This window comes from Lutra lutra, chromosome 12 (genome assembly GCF_902655055.1).
Source record: "Lutra lutra chromosome 12, mLutLut1.2, whole genome shotgun sequence".
NCBI lineage: Eukaryota > Metazoa > Chordata > Mammalia > Carnivora > Mustelidae > Lutra > Lutra lutra.
In genome coordinates this window covers 38185655-38208786 of record NC_062289.1, presented here as the reverse complement: position 1 = coordinate 38208786, position 23132 = coordinate 38185655, and the positions used below count along the sequence as shown (strand labels likewise).

The 23132-nt window shown below is 39.5% G+C and overlaps 1 protein-coding gene across 32 annotated transcripts in view; it reads left to right on the top strand.

Moving 5' to 3' along the window:
• Positions 1-23132, top strand: part of DTNA (dystrobrevin alpha) — a 369466-nt gene that overhangs the window by 303342 nt on the left and 42992 nt on the right. For 12 of the 32 annotated variants that reach the window (XM_047696397.1, XM_047696399.1, XM_047696400.1 and 9 more), the window contains 4 exons: positions 2703-2786; positions 4511-4600; positions 12584-12661; positions 13228-13320. In XM_047696397.1, coding sequence (XP_047552353.1) covers positions 2703-2786; positions 4511-4600; positions 12584-12661; positions 13228-13320 — 345 coding nt within the window. Of the gene's footprint in view, positions 1-2702; positions 2787-4147; positions 4436-4510; positions 4601-12583; positions 12662-13227; positions 13321-23132 lie in introns of those variants that run through there. The other 20 variants (XM_047696418.1, XM_047696417.1, XM_047696419.1 and 17 more) reach the window with 6 other exon arrangements.

Here is a 23132-nt window from a genome sequence, read left to right as displayed (position 1 = left end):
AATGTCTTAATTTTAAAATGCAAACTGTGAAAAACATTTAATTGTTGAAATAACATACAAGAAATTCTGCGTGCAGAAGGTCCAATCTCTGTTAGACCAGAATTTTTTCCTATTTTTAGTTTTAGACATTTTTCTCTTTCATTATTATTCAGATGTTTTTGTTCTGATCAGATAGCCATGTCTTTTTCTTTTGTTTATTTGTTTGTTTTAATGGGGATAGCTCAGACTTCTAATTTTAAAATATGCCGTTCATGTAGCCGTTCTGAATTACCATAGGTATGTAAGGCCACTTAGTGACATTTTGGTATTTTGGCATTTGTCCTTAGCTGCTGTATTTTTTGTTAATTTTACCATGATTAACAGTCTCTATTGCATTCAATTTCTTGCTGCCAAAAGTGACACTTGGTAAGTAGTTCAGTAGTCCCCTGTGTGCTTATAAAGACGTAATCATAATTATAAGTGGTTATGAGACAGAACACAAGTGAGTAACATCAAACTAGTTTAAAACTAACTCTGTCTTAAGCGGAATACTTTCTAGTCACAAATGAATGCCAATTTTATAAAAATATCCTCTGTGAGGGCAGCTGGGTGTCTCAGTTGTTAAGCATCTGCCTTTGGCTCAGGTCATGTCATTATACCAGGGTCCTGGGATCAAGTCCCAAATCGGGCTCCCTGCCCGGTGGGAAGCCTGCTTCTCCATCTCCCGCTCCCCCTACTTGTATTCCCTCTGTCATTGTCTCTTTCCCTCTGTCAAATAAATAAATAAAAATCTTAAAAAAAAAAAAAATGTTCTCTGTGAAGGTCTTGTCCACAAGGAAAATTTTGCAGTCGATCTGTGTGACTTTATCTTGTGGAGCTATTTCTTTTCTCACCAGAATCAATACATTTAAAATTCCCAGTGTGACCTAGTTATTAGATAAAGTAACTTCCCATTTGATGATGGAGGAAATAAGAACCTCAGTCCCTTTGAAAGTCACCATTTGGTGCCAAGATTAGTCATTCTGTGTCCCAAGTTCAACATCTCCATGATGAACCTTAAACAGGAAGCCATTTACTAAGAAACTGCAATTTCAGCTTGGCAGTGACCAGGTTCTACAGAGTAAATTTACCAGGCTAATTAAAAAGCATTCCAAGTCGACTTGTTTTCTCATTTCCTAGAGCTAGAGCACGATGGGAAAGTTAAAAAAGACTCAAAAAAACCCAGAAATGTTGGTCAAGTTGATGGTTTCAACTTGTTGCAAAGTTAAAAGAAAGCTATTTCATTCCCACTGTTTTAATATCTGATCTACCTAACTTTTCAAAATTCACAGAGGACATTTGTATAAAATTCGCATCCTGCCTACAAGGTGAAAGTGTTGTGTTCAAGGGAGAATTAGTTTTAAACTAGCCTCACGTGTCAAAGACACATCCTACGTAAGTAATGCAAAACACTAAGATAGTTTTCAGAATGTCAGCTGATATGTTTAGAGTAGATGAAATAGTGAGGCTGCTATTTCCACCTCCCCCAGCAAATAATGTCTGTAAAAATCGTTGAACATTGTTTAGCACCAAGTATTGGGAACCAAAAGTTTCAATGAATTTTTGCATATTGTGCTGACCTTTTAAAACCTGTTTAGCATCATTTCCAGTCGCATAAACACACTGGGATAAACAAGTCTACCTTTTTCTCAGGATCTCTGCATTGTGGAATCCAAAACCAACTTTGGTTCCCTAAGGTAGAAACTAAACCATTAAAACTTTGTCTCTTGATCAAGCCAACACAGATTCTGTAGGCTACCATGATTAATGTCTGGTGTTCACAAATTCTGTTCCATCAAACTCCAGTACAGAACTATAGTGAGAACAAAATTTCCTCTGACTCGGAATGATGCCCTGCCTCATTACCCATATTCTGAACTCTCAATCCCGTCTCATGGAACATATTCCAGTGAACCTAATAGAAGACTAAAAACCACTTGGAAATGAGATAGGTGTCATAGCTCTATCATTTTGCCTGAACGAAGACATTAGTGACAGGAACAGGATGACAGGCTAAAATGAAAAATACAACTTGAAATGACAGGTCCCATGCAGTTGGGTTTTAAGGCCATTCACAGTTCTGAGAAATACTGAACGCTATTTTCTTTCTCTCGTCATATGAAAGGAAGTTTAGATGCCTTGCTTATGTGCCCTATTGTGTAGAACATCCAGATAACAATCCTGGTGTGCTTGACTGCATCTTTGCATAGAACAAGAACAATTCAGGCTCAATATGATTTTGCAACTGGCTCCTTCCAGACCAGATGTCTTGAGAAAGAGCCATTGTTATGTGGAGCACAGGAGAAGTTTCTGGAACTTCCGCTTTCTGAGAGGATATAGATTGTGCTTATCATCAATTTTTTAGAGGTTCTCCTTTGAGAAGATAGTGGACCTGAGGCTACCTCAGAGTCCTTGCTCCATTCAAGAATATGACTCAAGGAAACATCAAGGCTCAAATCTCATGGATAAACATGCCTGTGGTGTCCAGAGATTTTCCTCCTAAGGTTTATTGGACATTCCACATTTTTAAGGAAATGTAACTTCCCAAAACACTTAAAGAATTTCATTGCAAGATATAAAATTCTGTGTTGATTCCAGCCCCTTTCCTGGAGAGGTGGTGGATAGTTTTTAACTTGTGACTTCTATTTGTTTTAACTTTCCCCCCACATTGTCCTTCGTTTTAGGCCGCCCAGACCTGTAACCAGCATGAATGACACCCTCTTCTCCCACTCTGTCCCCTCTTCAGGAAGTCCTTTTATTACCAGGAGGTAAGTTCCAATCTTATTATGAAATAAGCCTTCTCCTTGGTAATAACCCCTGATTCTGTGTTAAGAAAAACATTCCAGTGCAAGCCAGGTGTGGAAGATTATTGTTAGGAACTGGTTTGTAAGTATCTGTCACAAATTTTCACTTTCATTCCTTTGGATGCTTTTGACGATTGGCTGGGATGGCTTTTGGGATGAATATAATTTCTGGAAACTTGAATTTACAATCTCCCCACAGTAAGAATGTGGGGTGTGTTTAAGTTTTATGATCAACACACCTGTATTCCATGTCATTGAGAAAGTCACCTTTATAGCACTTGGAATGGCCCCTTTAAGTGAGAGAATTGGAATTTCAAGATGCAATGAGAAATTATTAGGTACATTCTGAAACAGCTTATAAATCTCACCTTATAATTTGGTGAGCTCTGGAGTTCCTGAGGCTAGAGGCTGACAACCAAACTTGGAAGTATAGTTTTCATTTAAGTGATTTCAGGGATGGTAAGAAGAACTTCTTAAAAACGAGAAGGTGTCTCCTATTTTTATACAAAAATCCACCCCCACATGAGCAAAGAACAGGTGAAGCAAATACTCTTAGTGCTAGCTTGATAAATATGCAGGGTCAAGAGGCTCTCCAAATTGTTTGATCAAATCTCATGAATAAAGTATCAGTGACTTATTTTATAAATACACAGAGAAGGCTCACAGGAAAGCGGAAACAAAGGTAAGGAAAGTTGGAGTGAGTAATGAACATAAGATTTCAAGTGCCTTTCAGCAGAAAACAAAACAAAACGAAACAAAACAAAAACCAACTTCATGTCTCGTAAAAGGAATATAATCGGTCTGCTCCCCCCGGAGAGGTTTCTGAAATACCAATTTCTAATAGCCTGGTGCATTCAAGTAAGGATTTGCACACAATGAGACTCAGAAAGCTGCTGATGTTTTTTTCCCCTAAATTCCTGTATTTGCCCATCAGCAAGAACAGGAGATGAAGATGTTCCCTGTAATTGTAATTAACATAATAAATAAGACACGGTGGTTCGTGGTGTTGCCTCCCTATAGATTATGCAAGTCCGTAACAAGTGGAAATGCAGAGGCAAAACTGAACTGCATAACCTCCAGGGTGAAATGACAGGGTCTTGGCCCTCAATTTGTTCCTTTTTGCACTCCTTCGCAGAGCCACCAGCGAGTTCAACCATCTTTCCCACCGTAAAGTCTAGAAGGGACGCAGGCCCATTATCTCTCGCTAGGGAAGATCTGGCATGACGTTGAGAAAGATGTGCTTTTATTAGGAGAGCCTGCATTCTGCAAATGTCAAAGCAGAGCTATACCCCATCCTTACTGAAGGTCATTTTATATCATTTCAGCTCGGACGGTGCTTATGGTGGATGCGTCTAGATGGATAACATGGCTTCCTCTCCTCTAAAATATTGCTATTATACTTTGAGCTGTTCTGGTTCTCCAGGGTGCGTGGTACCCATTAACCCAAACTAGGATTATTTCCCTTTTTTTCCCATTTTCAGTCCTTCTGGAATGTTCCCTGTGAACCACAGATATGTTGTTTCAAGTTTGCGAGCCTTGCTATCTCTCACCATGGAGGTTAGCCTTTGATTTCTGTTTCAAGGGTGCTGTTCAATAAAGCTGTGTACACTGAACATCTTTCCTCTCTGAGTGGGCCTTGCTCTGTCCGTGGAGGGTTTTAACGAGGTCTCATTGTTTGCACCCCTCAGGTTACCTGAGGGGCTAAGTGCATCCAGCCCTGGGGCTGAGGAGCATTCGCTCATAAAGCTGTACATCAGTCAGCTTGACCACAGCCCACGGTCAGTATCGCTGCTCTGAAACACTAACTGTAGCTCGTAGTGCCATAGCTAGACTACCGGCCATCACACTCTGTCACTAAAATCCTCTTCTAGTGCGTCTCCATAGAGATAGCGACATCTTCTGGGGCTTCATGAGATTCCATTGAGAAGTTCAACCAGAGCTGGCCTTGTCGGCTCTTCCCCTCTCTGTTCCGCTTCTGTTAGTGACTTCACAGCCTCATAGCAATATCTATGAGATCCATACATATGAAAACTACCAACCTGGGTCTTCTTCTTTGGAGGAGTCTCTGCTTTTGTAGAGTCTGCAAGACCCCAGAAGGTGATTTCGTAGATTCTTGAATCAAAGAGCCTCTCGGAGTGATTGATCTGTAGCACTAACAGGGTAAGACTGGGACAAGGTCCCATGGCTGGACCACATTATTGTAGTAAAGGACTTGAGAATTTACACCTTACTATCTCACTGGGCCTGGGCCACTTTCCTCCCAGGTAAGGCAGTCTGATTCCTATCACAGGAACAATTGCAAAACCAATTCATACCCTCAGTGCTTAATTTCTATCACTTGATAATGCTGGTGGTGACCCCCTGTTTATTTCTTAACCGTGTCCATACACAAAGGTTGATGGAAACCTATTGTGCCAAAAGCAGGCATAAATTAAAGGTCCTGTTCTTCCTACATTTGGAACTGAACCAAAGAAATATGACCTAGAGCTCTGCCCTCCACTCCTGCCCAAACCCAATGGCCCTTTTTTTAAAATCTGATCAAATCGGGGCTCCTGGGTGGCTTAGTCAGTTAAGTGTCTGCCTTCAGCTCAGGTCATGATCCCAGGGTCCTGAGATCAGTCCCCCTTGGGCTCTCTGCTCAGCAGAGAGTCTGCTTCTCCCTCTCTCCCCTCCCCCTGCTCATTCTCTCTCAAATAAATAAATAAATAAAATCTTTTTTGAAAATTAAAAATAAAAATCAGGTGAAGCCTGAAACCAACAAGCCAAGATCAGTGTCAAGGCAGCATTGAGAAAGTAGGGAGGTTTGGCATACAGATACTTTATTTAGCTTGAGTTTTGGGTCTTTCGTGTTGTGAGAGATCTTGGAACAATAAAGCAAAATGAGGATGAATTGAAATCACCACTCCAGAATCCTCATACAGACTCCGGGAATGACTCACCTAGAGTCCTTTACAAGCATATCACTTTGATCTTCAGAAGGCACCGGGGTATATCTTTGAAGTCCTTTGACACCCTAGCAATCTACCTCACACAGATTCACAAGTGTATAACTCTGGTTACCACCACCATCTGTCGCAGCCCTGTTCTTATTTCCATTTCTAGCTATGTGCTTGATTCACCTTTCCCTTACTTGAAAGGAAAGAGGGAATTCTCAAAGGCACCCACCCTTAAACTTCGGAAGTCTTCATGCGTGTGTGTGTGGGCCTGTGTGTGCTGTTAGGTACAGTGTAGGTCAAAGGACACAATTCGTGGACTAATTCACTTCACTTGTTTTTGTGATCATGACCATATCTTTAAACCCAGATTATTATAAATGCATAAATTTATAGGGAGAAAATGCTGGAGCAATGGAACTCTCTCATTACCACTGGAAAAAGAGCTCCAGGGGCCATGTATGGTGTGGCAGCAACATTATGTACACCTATCAAAGATTGGCTATCATCATTGCAAACAGTACTGCAAGGACCCTTCACAACCCTCAGTGAGGTACCCCTGCCCATTGGCTATCTTTGCTGGCATCACGCCCCCTTCGTAAAATCTTAATTATCTTGATACAATCCTTGCGTCATTTATGTGAGAAAATGAAGCAGTCTTATCCCATGTAAAGTAAGGTTCTTTAATTATGGCCATCGTCTTCACTACCACATTAAGGACATTGCCAAAGTTTGAATGGCTACCTTCTTTTACCCCCAATTTTAGAACCATCTCTTGTAGGTTCACAGATACTTTCATAAATGGAACCTCTAGAGTAGTAACTAGTCACGAAAGGAATCACTTTGGCTATTATATATAACATCTAGCCAGATCTTATCACTCTCCCAAATGTCAGAAAATTGCATATGATTCATAGAGTGTGTCGAACACTGTCTAATGGGCTATTTTCTGGTTTGTCACAGTGCCATTTGGTTAATAGCTAATACTGTATATGACTCAGTAGCACACATTGGGAAGGCACACCACTCATCCCAAATACTCTCCAAATCCTGATTCTTCCCCCTGGAGCAGCATTTATGAGATTTTTATTGGTTGACTGGTTGGTTGGTTGGTTGGTTGGTTGATTGGTTTGGGTTTTTAACCACAAAAAAGCTAATTCATTATAATCTTTTTCAGTTTTTTCAAACATTTTGTTTACCCAAAGATTCTTTACCTAACAACCCAGATTTTTAATGAGACTTAAAACATCCAAACTAAATTTTAGCCATTGGTGCTTTGGTAATCAAAAGTAAATAGAGGGGCGCCTGGGTGGCTCAGTGGGTTAAGCCGCTGCCTTTGGCTCAGGTCATGATCTCAGGGTCCTGGGATCGAGCCCCGCCATCGGGCTCTCTGCTCAGCGGGGAGCCTGCTTCCTCCTCTCTCTCTGCCTGCCTCTCTGCCTGCTTGTGCTCTCTCTCTGTCAAATAAATAAATAAATAAATCTTTAAAATAAAAAAAAAAAAAGTAAATAGAAATAAAATTGAGGCACCAAATTCAACCTTGGCTTCTGAAAACCAACATTTTCTCCATGGTTAATTTTTTTCTGAGATTAAAAACCATCCTCTCTTGTCAGGAAAAGAGATAAATTTATAAATAAACATCATAAAATAGATAAACATATAAATCAACCACCCTGAAGATTTCTTCACTGTTTTCACACTTTCTGGTTATGTTGTCTGAAATTTCATGAAATTTGAAATAAGTACTCTACACAGTTAATTCTTTATTCCATGTAGCCCCAGAGTTCCACTAATAAGCTAGTTTTGTTCAAACCTGAATTAAACTGGTCTTCACTCTCCATTCTGTTTCCTATACTGAAATATTAGGACATAATTAAAACTCCAGTCACCTCTCTTCTTCACTCAGTAACCTTTATTCTCTTACTGGAGTTACTTTAGTTCTTCTCTGCGCATGCCCTGTAACCAGCAAAGTTTTCTAGACGCTCTCTTGGCAAAAATGTAAGTGAACATGGCTTAATGATATCTGGGGAACAACATAGTAAATGTAGTGAATCAAATGTGACCTAAGAATTCTTATTATTTCCTCCACGGTACCCACTTAAAAGATGGTTCAGCTTTTATGTGAGCCTGAATTGATGACAACTAATTTTCCCACTGAAACACTGAGCTGTTTTTTATGCCAGTTTGCTGATTTGCATGTGGCAGATAGTCTATGTTTCAGATCTCAGATATTGAAAACTAGAAATAGAAAGGAAAGCAGAATTTTTTCAGAAATTATCTCAACTTGTGGACCTTTTTTTATTGCTTTTAAATTAGTTAAATTAGTTTAGTGACCTTGTTACTAGCCTGTGTTAGTTATAGTGAGAAGCAATTTAATAAAAAACAGCTTTATTGAGATATAATTAATATATAATTCAATGAGTTTATTTAAAATAAGTGTGCAGTTCAAAAAGTTTTGACATATATAAATAATATATTGTACATACATATATAGACATATGTGAATGAACATATAATATGTTCATATGTATTATGAACATATTTTCATAAGTGTGAATGCATACACACATGTATGGCTATACACACACATATGTGTGTTTTGTGTTTACATACCTACATGAGAAGCAAAATTTTATTCACAATTAACAGTTAGTTACTTAAGAAGGAAGCCAACCTTACAAGTCATCCGTTACCAGTTCAAACACCACACGTTTGTCAATTATTTAAAATTAGTAAAAATGAAAATATGCTTTTAATTTTCCATTATTCAAATATCATTTTCTGTTTAGCCACTGTGATAATAATTATTTTACATTGCATAATTTGTTTATATAATACTGTTGCTCTGTGAGACTCCATCCAGAACTTTTATTTAAATCCTTTATTTTCATGTCTAATAAAAGAAAAAAAAAATTTGACCAGAGCTAATATAGTAACACAGCCAAGCAAGAACGGCTTTTAAAACTATATTTCAGGTTTCAGCAAAAACCAGGGAACATTTGTGTATGATTTTGCTACCTTAGAACACCCTAAAAATCTTTACGCTTAAGCAAAAAATATGACATTAGTTGTCGCCTTTCAAAACCAAGGATGAATTTTAAAATCAATAAATATGAGACATTTTGAAATTGCTCTACCATCCCTGAACCCATTGTGTCATTGCATGTGTGTGTATGAAAAAAATCTGGGAAAAGGATGTTTATCTTTATATAAAGTTGCTCTTTTCCAGAGGTTTGGTGAGAACATAGAGAAATTTTTAGGAAAAATAAAATCTAAAGGAGTATTTCCCATGTCTTTTCTTTCAGCCAAACACATAAGACTTCAAAATTTACCTTGTCATCCCCTCCAGGGTATGATGGTCCCCACGCCTATTCATGTTAGTATGTGTGCAGAAGAATGAACTTATACGATGACAAGGACTGGGTAGGGGCGAGGGGGGGGACAAGTAAAATAGATGTGTACATATAGTTTTAGAGATGGTGACCCTGCTTTTTCTTGGGACTCAGATTAGAAAAAGTTGATCACAGGTGGTCAAGAGGAACCCCAAATAGTTCCCAGCTTCAGAGGGTAGAAGAAAGAATGCATTTTGATTTTAAAACAAGGCACGTGGAAGAAGGGGAGGATCCTACAGCTGGAGTTATGTGCCAACCGTTGTTGCATTCTGGCACACAGACATTCCAGAAGCATCGCTTCTTGGGAAGAATGTAGGTGCCCATGTGCCTGATCCCAAAGCCTGCAACTAATTGGAAATACCACCTAACTTCTCCACACAAGTGACCAAGCTACCAAGTGAAAATTTGAACATCTAATGTATTCTATAAAGTATTGTGAGTGTATGTTGCTTTGAAGAAATTATAATGAACTACATACATATTGTGACTATCTTCACAAGAACTCAGGAGAAAAGGCTTTCACTTTGCTTTCTGTCTTTGAACTCCTTGGAAGCTGCAGAAGAAAATCTAGTCAAGATACTTCTCATGAAAAGTCTTTATAGACCCAAGTTTTAAGTGAAAACTACCTCCCATGTCAACTCTGCAAGTTCTTGATCTATTTCATTTTGATCCACTATTGTCTTCATCATGAACTTGGCTTCCTCTACACATGGTCGTATTTTTGGCTTCCCAGAAATAAATGACGAGGAGAAGAATTTGAGACTATTTCTAGGAAGTCCAGAAACTATGTGGACAGTGAGTACTAAAAGTCAGAAATGCTCTTGGCACTAAATACTAAGAGCTGTAACTAAATGAAGTAAATAGTATGGTTCTACAAATTCATAAATGAGAGTGTAATTTCCATATTTTCCAAGAACTGATTTTCCCAAGAATTCATGTGGGAGGCAGACGGAACATAAAAGATCTTAAATGATTTCTTCAAACCAACATTGGCAAGGGCTAATGCAAAGGAAATGATAACAAAATGAAAAGAGATGTGTACAGAGAGAATGTCTGCTCCTCTTCCCTCTGAAGGAGGAAAGGATTTGGGAAGAAGAAAGAAAAAAGAAGAGAAGAGGGAAGACGGGCAAATGGAGAAGGGAAAGGAAAGAGGAGCCCAAAGAATTGGGAGATAAAGAATAAGGCCACCAAAGGAGAATCTGGGCCTCTGTTCCCTTCCTGAAGCCAGCAGGTCTCCTCCAGTGACCCAGAAGCAAACTTAAGTGACATATCACCTTCCACCTATAAGACTTCTCTGGCATAACTGGTCACAAACACATCCTCCCGGTTGAGGCTCTTGTGTTTCTTTTCTCTGCTAGTCCTTTCTTTCTTCCTGTGCATTCAGTATCAGGGGCTGTACCTGCACAACCACGAGGTTTTGGATTTAAGGAATCAAATACCATCACAGTCTCTGGGTTCCAAGGGGTAAAACAAGGCATGGAAATGGTTAAGTTTGGAGGGAAGAATTTTTGAAATCTCACACCACTTTTTAAGTGGTTTTGCAGGGATCTGAAATGAATTATATAGTAGGTACATCTATCTTGAGTTAAAAAGAGAGAAGTTGGGGAAGGTGGTAATTGGGCATCAGAGACTGTCGTTACCGGATAATGAATACAGAGGGATGTGCTTTGGAAGGCAAGGTTTGGAATGCTGCTTTGGTGGGATGATAGGAAAATACCAACTATGATGGCTTAAGGTGGCTATTTCATCCTGATGGGCAGCTTCATCATCTTCAAAGGTGAAGATCAGTAGGCTGGAAAAAACTCATTATATTCATCAAGAACTTGAATTCTCCTTGAACACTAATCATTTCATTTTTAAAGTCAGTTTCATTTAGGTGCAGTTGTACTCTTTAAGTAATAGGTGCATTCCTGCAAAGCTAAGTGAGGTCATACAGTCAACAAACATGAGAGCTACTCTCTACTAGACATTCTCTTTATAAATCAATTTTGATTTTAAGTTTGCCAGAGATCTCACTACTTCCGTAATCTCTTAGTATATATAATTATAAAACAAGAATTCTAGTTACGATGTGCATAATTCTAACATGATACTGGTTTTCATGTTTGTATTTTCTTTGTACTCCATGGTCTAAGCGAGTGATACTTTGTAGTAAATCCTTAAAACTTGTCGAAGTTTTTGAGATTTTAACTACTTTATAAGCCATCTTTTTTTTTTAAGATTTTATTTATTTATTTGACAGAGAGAGATCACAAGTAGACGGAGAGGCAGGCAGAGAGAGAGAGAGAGAGAGGGGGAAGCAGGCTCCCTGCTGAGCAGAGAGCCCGATGCGGGACTCGATCCCAGGACCCTGAGATCATGACCTGAGCCGAAGGCAGCGGCTTAGCCCACTGAGCCACCCAGGCGCCCCTAAGCCATCTTAATACATACATAACATTTAGAACCTGTTGAAATGTTAAGAAAGTTTGTGATAACACCTTGTGATTTCAACCCCAGAAATTAAAGATTTGGTCAACAAAGTCACACAGTTAATTGTTGTATTCTCCATGTAAAGAGTGGGAGGATAGTTTTCAGTCCACCAGCTTTAGAGGGAAAATTATCAACCTACAAAGGAGCAGGCCTCCCTTTAAGCACATTAAAAGTCCAATTGTATCACTAAGGATCAATACCATTTTTCCCAACGAAGCATGCTCAGTAGATCCTGGATGGCTTTTGGTTGGTCATACTTTATTAATTATTATTTCTATTTCTGTTGGTCACTTAATAAAACCACACTTTAAACTTTTAAAACTATCATTTAAATTACTAAATAAGTGTTCCTCATAATGAACCTAAAATGATAAGAATTTGCTATATTGATAGGACTCTGTTCACCAGTCATAGACCCAGGGAATATGAATATATATTTCTATTTCTCTGAAAGTTTTCTTCACAGCTTCTCAGCAAGGGTCAGGTGACTTGTGCCTGGAGTAGTAAAGCACTTCTAATAGGACCGCAGTCTGTAGGTAATTTTCAAATCTCTCTTCAACTCAGAAAGTTGGAAAATATAGGGAAGACTGGAGAAGTATATTCTTTAAGTGGGATCTAAAGGCTGGCAGCACTTAGTGAACTATTGGGCCGTTGACATGATAGTCCATAATGAATGTTGAATGAATTTTCATTACGTTCAGGCATATGCAGTCTGTTGCTTAAGCAAATAGCGAGGTCAAATCAGGGATCATGGACGCTTGTGTGATTGCAGTTATGGTTCTCAGGCCAGGTTTCTACTCCTAGTTCAACTCTGTGGAAATCTGAAAACATCTGGAACCTTTCAGGGTAACAAGAGAACTGTCCAAATGGAGCTTGGCTCTAGACTCAGGAGCTTCTGTAGCCAGTTCTGTTCTTGAATGCATCGCTGTGTTTACGCTCTTCTTGGCTTTCCCATCTTATTAACTAGCTCTCCTCCCAAGGACAGTGAAGTACAGCAGAACAAACTGCTGGCTAGGGCTGCTCCGGCTTTTCTGAAGGGCAAAGGGTAAGTTAAAGCCAGAGTGTACTGTAAGCCTGAATTAACTAAACTAAAAAAGGAAGATTTCTTGTGTCAAAAATGCTTTGCGTTTGAAAGACCAACTTTGATTTAGTAAAGGGAGCTCTATTATAACCCCACTAACAGTACCACGTAGTTCATTGGTGTAGACACATCTGTGTTATTCACTTTCTCTGACTTCTTTTTTTTTTTTAAACGACTAAACTTTCGATTTGATTTTCCCAAGGATATTTACTCTCTGCTTGCAACCCAATCGATGTGTTTACTGTACAGATGAATTTCGTGGCTTTAGTGGCTTGAAGAATGCAAATCTGTTTTCTTAAAAGCTACTTTACCTAAATGGAAATTTTTATTTTTTTTTTTAATTAGTGAAATGGAATTGTGTATTTCGTTGCTTGGATTTTGCTTGGATTTTTCATAGAACATAACTTAACTTTTCCTCTACCTGCTTGGTTTTCTAAATGCCTTTTCTATCACAACTCACTCCTACCTACTGTGCTTACTTCTGTTCGCCTCTCCTACCAACACCCTTTCTTCCTCCTGCCCTGTTTCAGGATACAGTACAGCCTGAATGTGGCAGACAGGCTAGCTGATGAACATGTTCTCATCGGGTTGTATGTCGACAGGCTCCGGAACAACCCATCATGGTTAGTGCAGGTTTGGCTGCTTCACTGTCATTAGGGAGGGTAACAATCTGATCCCTTGTCAAGAAGTCTCAGCAAAGGGGCAAATGGATGCCACAGGTGTCACTAAGTCATTTTTTAACTGATTCAGTTAAGACGCCTTTCATGATGTTAGTTTGGATACTTGCCATTCATGTACCATGGAATTCATCAGAGCTAAAGGGAAAAGTGGTGTAAGGGGAGGCCATGCTCTATAGTAGCCTTCAGTGGACGCAGGGCTCTGGGTTCCACCAGTCAGTTCTGTGTTACACATGCCATGTCAAATTACCACACAATACTGATGCAAGAATTTGTCTTATTCCAAGGTCGTGGATGTCTCTGCTGATTGGGAGGACAATGCTCTGTTCGTTTAAGATAGAAATGAAAAGAGGGAAAGTGATGGGATGGGATCATACTATGGAAATCATTTCCTTAATGATAACAGTGGGAAAAATTGTCTTTCAATTCTTCTCCGACTTACCAGTATTTCTGGAGAACCGTCCTCATAAAGTCTGCTTTCAAGTGGAAGAATATGCAGAGCTTACGTCCAGATGTGTGTCAAATGTGTAAATTCTGATAGCCCTGCATATTTGGATAAAGGCATTCGTACAGTTTTTCTCTTTTTTAATTGCAACCTAGGAGATTCCTCCCAATGGTTGAAGTTACTTGGTTTTGATAATAAATGCACACTTGCAATTTGAATGAAAATAAGTGGACAGACTATGTATTTATCATGTTTCAGTCTAGTTTAGATTCCTGTGTTTGCAAATGTGTTTAGCAAACCAGTTCCTTAGAAATATTAGAATTTTGCTTAATAACTCTTTCTCTGAACTAAGGGCTGGTGTTTTGTTTTGTTGTTGTGTCTGCCATTATAAATATTAAGTGAACCTATGGGTTAAATTGCCTTTAAAATAGCCTGCCTCCTTTCCTCCACTATTTCACAAAAAGCATCCCTGAAACATGTGATGGCCACTACTCAGTCCTAATCTCCTTCATCACTTGGTATTGTTAACCACCTCTGTTTCTAGAACTCTCCTCCCTAAACTGTTTCCTGCTCCTGATGAATAGAACTGTTCTTTAAAAATTAGTACATGAGATGATTTTAGGTGATACATCGATGAACATCTATTAGTAGTTACATATTTATCTTAATTTGTATTTTTTAAAAAATATAACTAGCACACTACTTTCATTGTATACTTTATCCTACACCTCACGAAGATAAAAATAAAAAGCTCTCTTCAGCTGACCCCACCTCTTTGTTCAAAGTTGCCAAATTTGTAGATCCAAAACTTCCACTTCTTTGTTACCTCTCAGCCTCTCAAAACTGTGAGAGAGAAGACTGATTGCTTTAATCTTATTCCCAATGAGTTTGGATCCCCAATGTTATATGGCAGCTGAAACAACAGAACTAAATACTGAATTACACCCCCCCCAAAATGTATTGACATTCCTCAAAGAAGAGTATTATTGTTACAGATTCAATCATGTCTGAAGGCAAAGCCGTGGTCTCATACTGGGTCCTCTCCCCGCTAGTTCTGAACACACTCCAGTTACTTCTCCCACTCTTCTTTGACCTTTTCTTAATTAAATTTGTAACAAAGAAGTCTCCAAAGAGAAAAGCTCCCAGTTCGTTGCTACCAGTCCTTTTCCCTACTCAAGTGATTGATCATATTGGCTTGATGGTCACTTAAGACAGTAAAACTGTCTCCACAGAGACACCTCACATCTACTTAATGAAAGCTAGAGGTGATACTTATTTTGAAAATAAAGCAGAATTTAAGACTGATCAGCAAAGCAAGCTCCTTGTTAAGAGGTGCTGCCCTCCAAATTTCTGTATGCTTTTTTCTGTCCTTAGAAATTTCCAACTTCTCTTTTGAATTTCTCATTTTTCTCCTCTTTCCTCTGTATTGAATTAGATCCTAACAATTCCCTACACCGGCCATGATTATGGAAGTGATGTAGTGATCTCTCACCTTCTCTGTCATCTTAATAGCTAATAATGCTTCACTGTCCTTCAACTCTGGTGAGATATGAAAGGGTAATAGTCATAAAAACTACCATTTTTAAAAGCACATGCCTCCTGTGAAGCACTGTGTAAAAACTTTATTTACAAAACTTCCCCTAGTCCTTAGAGTAAGCCCATAGAGTAAATGCATTCTTCCCCATTTTATAGATAAATAAAAGTATCAATTTACAGAGTTTACATGACTCTCCCATAGTCACATAGCTATGAAACAGTAGATCACAGACTTCAACCATTATCTGCTGGATCCCAAGCTCCTAATCATGCTACCTTACCTATCATAAAACCTACATAAACACGTGCTCCACCCCCCCAGAAAGATTTTCTAGAATCTTTCTAGACACTACTCCCCACTGCATCTACCCCACTGCATACCTGTTTCCTGAAATTGCAAATCCTACTACATTTATTTGATAGACAGAGATCACAAGTAGGCAGAGAGGCAGGCAGAGAGAGGAAGGGAAGCAGGGTCCCCACTGAGCAGAGCACCCGATGTGGGGCTTGATCCCAGAACCCTGGGATCATGACCTGAGCTGAAGGCAGAGGCTTTAACCCACTGAGCCACCCAGGTGCCCCGCAAATCCTACTACATTATTTTTATTTCATTCTAACAGATATTTGAGTGCATACTACTAATAGGAATGGTGGTTGTTAAAGTTATCATTTCTGTATTTAGTCTACACATTGTGGTTTTCCATTTTAATTACAATCTTCAAAATAGCAAGAATTTTGTCTTTAGTCTCCTGTATTTCATCATGGCAGCCAGAATATGAATAATAAATGTTACATTTATGAAGTTCTTCAAAAACTACAGAGCCCTTTCTTACACATTATTTGCTCACCAAAACTCTATAAGTTTGGAGATTATTAATTCCATTTCACTGATAAGAAAATGTTAGACATGTTAAGAGACTTATCCAAGGTCACATGCTATCAAGTGCTTGCACACAGGTCTTCTGACACTGGGTCCCATCTGTTTTCCACCCCATTCCTCAGGCTCTCTGTCTCTACATCCTTCATGAGATGGTCTACAAACAGGAACCTAATAGCTGTTCTTAATTAAAATATTTGTTTTGTAATTATTCATATATGCTCCTGATTAAGTCTGTGTGGGAGCCTTTTCCCCATATTAACTACTTAATACAATGGGAAACTGACTCATTTGTAAATAGTCTACTGACAAATTAGAGAAACACTTCTGTGTCCTTGCTGGTTCTGATGTCAAATAAGTCACATCAATTCACTGTAGCTCAAGGGAGAATTCCTGCTGTCTTCCTAATTCAGTGAAGTTTTAAAAGCCTTAATGGTTTTCAACCATCTTCTCCAATGGGGGAGAAGGGTTATTAAAATGTAATATGGTGAGGGCTTTTTCTGCCTGTCCCTAAAGCTCATCAAGGACTGGCCTTGTTAGAGGTTTATAGGGACTAATTGGAGCAGGCAAACTAAAAAGATGGGAAACCAGCCAGGAACTTCTAACTGTACCCATAATTATATCCTTGATACTTGCCATATTCATAAGCTTCTGACATATTGCTCTCAGCTCTGGAAAAAAAACCTGTATAAAGGAGAGAGGGAGTGCAGTTGAAGGCTCCTGTCCATTCTTTGATGTCATGACCAATTCCTGTCACTTAGTTATTAGACCCCTGATCGCATAGAAATGGGTTAAAATTTGTTTTTTTTTTATGTTTTTCTCAAGTATAGGAAATTATATATTTGATGCCATTTCTAGGTTTCATATATGAGGTCTAAATTTTTATTGGCTTGCCTGCTTAAAACCCTTTAATAGATTCCCACTGCACTTGGTTTAAAACTCAGAGCCTTCACCAGGTCTACATGCCTGTGCCCAATCCAGCCCTTGCCCTGTCCTATCTCAGTCCCAGTCTCATGGGTTTCTCCCACTTAATCCCAATACTTAGCAGCATCCACTTTAATCAGTCCTAAAAACAGTTCCTAAAACTGCCTCAAGACCATGATGCTAGTTCTTCCCTGTGCCAAGAACATTCTTCCCACTTTACCCTTGCCCTGTCCAGCCACACATGTGTGCACTGATTCTCTTTACATGTATGTAAAGGCTACTTCTCTGGCTTCCAAACTCAGATTAAAGGCATCTCCTCAAGGAGGCCTCCCATACTAATCTCTATCATGGCGTAATGTTTATTTCATTCTTACTGTGACTGTAACCATTGGTTGGTCAGCTGGTTGGTTGACCAGCTGCCTTCTCTGTAGAGCAGGGAGCTTCTCTAACTTGTTCATTACCATATCTCTGGCACCTACCACAGTGCCTACTGCACAGCAGGTACACAAAAAATATCTGTTGACATCATGGGATGTTGATGGTGCTATAGGTATAAAATTCCCTCTTACCTTAAACAAAATTGTTAGGACTTCTCAGAAAATCTTTTTTAATTGTAAAATGAATATTTTTGCTACTTAAAAAAAATCACCTATTATAAGTTAGCCCTTAGGTTGAACATTTAGTGCAGGAGTATAAAGTAGGTGAAAAAGTAAAGTATTAGCTTTACACAGAGAACAGTGGTAAACCTGGATAAAGACAAGCATCAGCAATTCACTGACATGAGGAAAGCAGCTAATGGTGGGGGGGGGCAAAAAAAACCCACAAAAATATCTAAACTAAAAGTGATATTGGGAAAAAAAATTTTTTTTTTATTTCAATGTTCTCTGATCTCTTTCACTGTGTATCAGTTTGCTAGGGCCGCTATAACAAAATACCACAGACTGCATCTTAGACAACAGAAATTTATTTTCTCACCATTCTGGAGGCTAGAAGTCCAAGACTAAGGTACCGACAGTTGTGATATGTCCTGAGGGGTCTCTCCCATCAGCCCACAGATGGCTACCTTCTTGCCTTGTTCTCACATGGCCTTTTCTTTGTGCACAAACATCCTTAGTTCTCTTCTGCTTCTTATAAGGACACCACTCATGTTGGCTTAGTAAAACCTCATTTTACTTTACTTACCTCTTCAAAAACCCTAACTCCAAATATAGTCACATTCTGAGGTACTAGGGCTTAGGGCTTCAACACATGAATTTTGGGGAAGACACAGTTCAGTCCATGACCCACTTCACTAAATCCACCAAATTGGATTTTTTTTTTTTTTTAAATGTGTAGGCTAAAACTTGGCCCTTTTCAGTAAAGGCTGATTTGGAAAATGTAAATGTATTGCAGCCTATTGAAAGAAAAAAAGGTATTACCTACACTCACTGAAAGTGTCTCTTATTTATGAGTTTTTGTTTCCTTGTTAACCCTATTCCTTTTGTTCTGTAAAATGTTTATGAGTTCAGTTCTAAAACTAGACTTCTGGGGCGCCTGGGTGGCTCAGTCAGTTAAGTGTCTGCCGTCAGCTCAGGTCATGATCCCGGGGTCCTGGGATTGAGCTCCTTGTCATGCTCCTTGCTCATCAGGAGTCTGCTTCTCCCTCTTCCTCTGCCCCTCCCCCGTACTCTCAAATAAATAAATTAAAATCTTTTTAAAAAATTTAAAACTAGACTTCTGAGAAAGCTATTCCCATAGGATTCTAGAAATATGAATCTGAAGAGCGCCACGCCACCTGTGCATATAACTGCGGTGGCTGCGTTGTACCCACAGAGGTTTGCTCAGCATACTCAGATGAGAAATTGATTTTAAGATGAGTTCATTTCTCGGTGATAGATTCTAATACATTTTAAGTTTCCATGGGAAACAAGAGAGACATTCCCAATCTGAGGAAGTTATTGGTACAAATGAGCTAGTGTAGTACCAGATGCATGGGAATAACACAATATTCGTTCCTCGCCTGATTTTGAATAGGATGAAAGGCATACAATAAATAGATTTTAAAATCTCATATTGTAAACCTGTCCATTATAATATGGTAGAAAACAAATGATAGCTCATGGACGTTCACCAATATGGTTAAATGGATCAACTTCAGAGTATGCTTTCTCTAAGTGTGCTGAAATATGTGGGGCCTGTTCTCTTATGTTGGTTGATACAATGATATATTGCGTGAAAAGGACATTTGGTAACAAATTAACGGGAATGTGCAGCTTTGGAGAAAGAAAAGAAGGCTGTCACTGTTAGCAGACTCCTCCCTTTGCTTAGGATTTTGGAGATGTGAATTTCCCCTAGAGTTTCTGTAAAACCCTTCATTGATTCAACTAACTGCACTTTCTTCTTCTTGGTAAACCCTACAATACTAGCCAGTAACCAATCATATGTGAGCAAAAGCTAATTTGTAAATAAGGAGATGATGGTGCAAAAATGGTTACACCATTTGAGGTAAAGTAGGGGCTTTTGGGTGGCACAGTCAGTTAAGCAGTGGACTCTTGATATCTCCTCAGGTCATGATCTCTGGGTGGTGAGATCGAGCCCTGCGTGGGGCTTTGTGCTCAGCACAGTTTCTGCTTCAGATTCTTTTCCACTCTGCTCTTCCCCTTGCTCACTTGCTCTCTATCATTCTCTCTCTCAAAAATAAATAAAAATCTCTGGGGGGAAAAGAGAAAGAAAAGGTAAAAGTAAAAAGAATACTTTCATAGTCTCACCATGTGCCCTGGCACTGCTCACCGTATCCCCCATATTATAGGTGAGAGAACTGAATCACAGAGAGGTTAAGTGATTTGCCCAAAGTCACACAGCTAGTACCTAAGAGGGCTAAGCTGTGAATTCAGAAATGATCCAGTCCCACCTCACACACACCCTTAGATAACATTCCTACCTGTATTCATCCCTAAGAGTAAGCATTTCTTCTGAATGGGAGCTTACCTTTTCCAGATACCATCTATTTTCCCAATCTTTAAAACAACAACCATAAAATGTGAACCAAAGAGAATTTTCCATGGTTCAGGGTGGGGAAGATCTGATGATAAATATAAAAGAGTATAATGACATTTCTATGAACTTTAGCACCTAGAAAGAGCAGATGGGAAATCGCACACAGCAATTGATTGTATCCTGATTCTCATTCTGCCAAATGTGAATAATTCTGTGTGATTTTAGACAGCATGGCTGGTGTTACAGTGCTGTGTTTTATCTGTACCCTTCTGATTTTCTCAGTGCTGAGGATGCATGCAGAGCCAAGAAGGAGATAGAAAACGTGGTCCAAAGTCCATGACCCTAGGAGCCAAAGAGAGCTAACATGTATTTGTTCTTTTGTCCCCCTAACGCTTAGGCATGTCCTGCTGTGTTCCAAGCTCTGTGCTAAACATTCAAGATCTAACAGTGAAATGATTGAAAGATTTTTCTCTCAAAAAAGCTACAGTCTAGTGAAGGAGTAAGACAAGTGAAAAGGCTATTAAATCAGGAAGGGTACCAGGTACAGGAAGGGCAGACAGTGCTGAGTGCCGTTGGCTGTGTGAGGAGCAATAACCCGAATTTAGAGGTCAGAGGGAGGGTGGGAAATGGACGGTAAAGCCAAGAGCCTGATGAGGAACTGGCCAAGTGGAAGTGACGGGAGGAAGGAGAGATTGCTGAGAGCCGAGAGAAAATGTGGAACTCCTCCTTGAGGAACTCAACTGGGGAAGGCTGCTAGAGTGCTGGGGGCAGTTGGGATGGGGATGGGGGAGAAAACAATGAAGCTAGATTATGTAGGACCTCCTGAGTCTTAGGGAGGAGTTTGAAAAATGAGAACCCATTGAAGGATTCTATGCATGTTACAACCAAATTCATTTTTTTTAAGGTTTTATTTATTTATTTGACAGACAGAGATCACAAGTAGGCAGAGAGGCAGGAAGAGAGAGAGAGGGGGAAGCAGGCTCCCTGCTGAGCAGAGAGCCCGATGTGGGACTCGATCCCAGGACCCTGGGATCATGACCTGAGCCAAAGGCAGAGGCTTAACCCACTGAGCCACCCAGGCGCCCCCAAATTCTTTTTTTTTTAAAAAAGATTTTATTTATTTGACAGACAGAGATCACAAGTAGGCAGAGAAGCAGGCAGAGAGAGAGGAGGAAGCAGGCTCCCTGCTGAGCAGAGAGCCTGATGTGGGGCTCGATCCCAGGACCCTGGGATCATGACCCAAGCCAAAGGCAGAGGCTTTAACCCAGTGAGTCACCCAGGTGCCCCCCAAATTCATTTTTAAAAGCTCATTGACTACAGGATGCAAAATGAATTAGAGGGAAGAATAAGTCTAAAATGAGAGGAACCTGTTGAGAAGGCTGTATGCTAATTCCGGATGACAGTGGCCTGGAGCACATCAGTGACCCCTGGAATAGAAGAAAATGGAGGAATTTTTGAGTTCGAAGAAGGTAGAATGTGTGGCCTTGGTGTTACAACCTAGTGAACTGGTAAAGTCAGAGTCTTGATAAAGGAGTTTGAAGGCAAAGAGATGCCATCATCATGGCAAATTTTATTATTACTACCCAGGAAGATTGCCATTTCATGATTTCCTATCTTTTCCTTTTAAAATAGTCAAGAGCCAACAGTTGAAGCTCTGAGAATTAGTTCCTTTCCTCCCCCATTCTTCAATCCCATAAAATCGTGTCCTGGGCCCCAGATTCATTTTGCTCCTTTCCACCCTGACTCTCTTCTGCTCGCTGACTGCTGAAGGCCTGAACCAGGCTCCACTGCCAGAGCATTTTGCTCTCAACCAACTGGAAAGGTAGGATATAACCTCGTAGAGTAATCCTCCACTTCGGAGCACCTAGGAATGCCTTCTCAGACAGTACCCTTCCTCCTCCTTGTTTGCATTTTAATAAAAGAATGGTATAGGAGGCCTAATGACCTTAAAAATAAATCTCTACTGATAAAATTCCTCTCACCCATTCAGACAAATGGAAAATATTATGAGGAAACATGAAAGTATTTCTGCTGCCCTTTGGACCACATTATTCTTTGATTGTCCCACCTGGGTAGTCAGAATAGGCTTGCAGAGAAACCGAAGATATGTGGACATACCCTAGGTTCCCAGAAATCTTTGCTAAATCACAAGGTAGTAAGCCCCACCTCTGTCGAGGCCACTTGAGTTGCCTAGAATGCCATTTTGAAATCACTAGCAACACACAATGGCCATGCATTTAAGGTAGAAAGTGGAGAGCTTTCAGAATAACAGATTGCCCTGCTCTGAAATGCAGTCGACACAGCAGCCACTTTTTAATTCATCATGGTCTTGTAGCAAGATTATTGATTATAAAGTCTTGAAATGAATATCCAGAGACGGAGAAAGTGTTAGAATTGGTATTTCTTTAATGATTTAGGGATTATTGGCCATTCATTTTCAACTATTTGTAATTGAAGTCTTGAAATAATGGAATTTATCAGAGGAATGCCTCATTCACCCTTGGATAATTTGAACATACTGAAATGGCACATGTGGACTCATAAATCGCGTGTGTGCACAAAGGGGTAATGTTTCACTCCACCCTTCATTCACTCAGGGCTGGGGGAGGAAAGGCATGGAAGGATGACTTATAGCTTATGAGACAGGATCCCATAACTTCACGTCTTGTGTCTCCAAGAGGATTTTTTTTAATGTAACCTTTACATTATTTATACTTGCTGGTCATTCATGATAAAAGACACTTTTATCATGAGGTTTTTTAATCATTTTTTTTATTATTTAATTATCAAAACACTCACAAATGTTTTTGACAAAGTCACTTTTTGGCAAACGGATCATTGCCCCAGGCTTAGAGCAATGGGCCTTGTTGTCTACACAACTGTGCTGAATTAGGCATATTATTTCTAATATGAGCCAGAAATGATAAACATATTAAAATCAAATTAAATTATTTCTTTGTGGAGTCGTTTTAGGTTTAAAGTGAAGAGAGTGTAACTTTT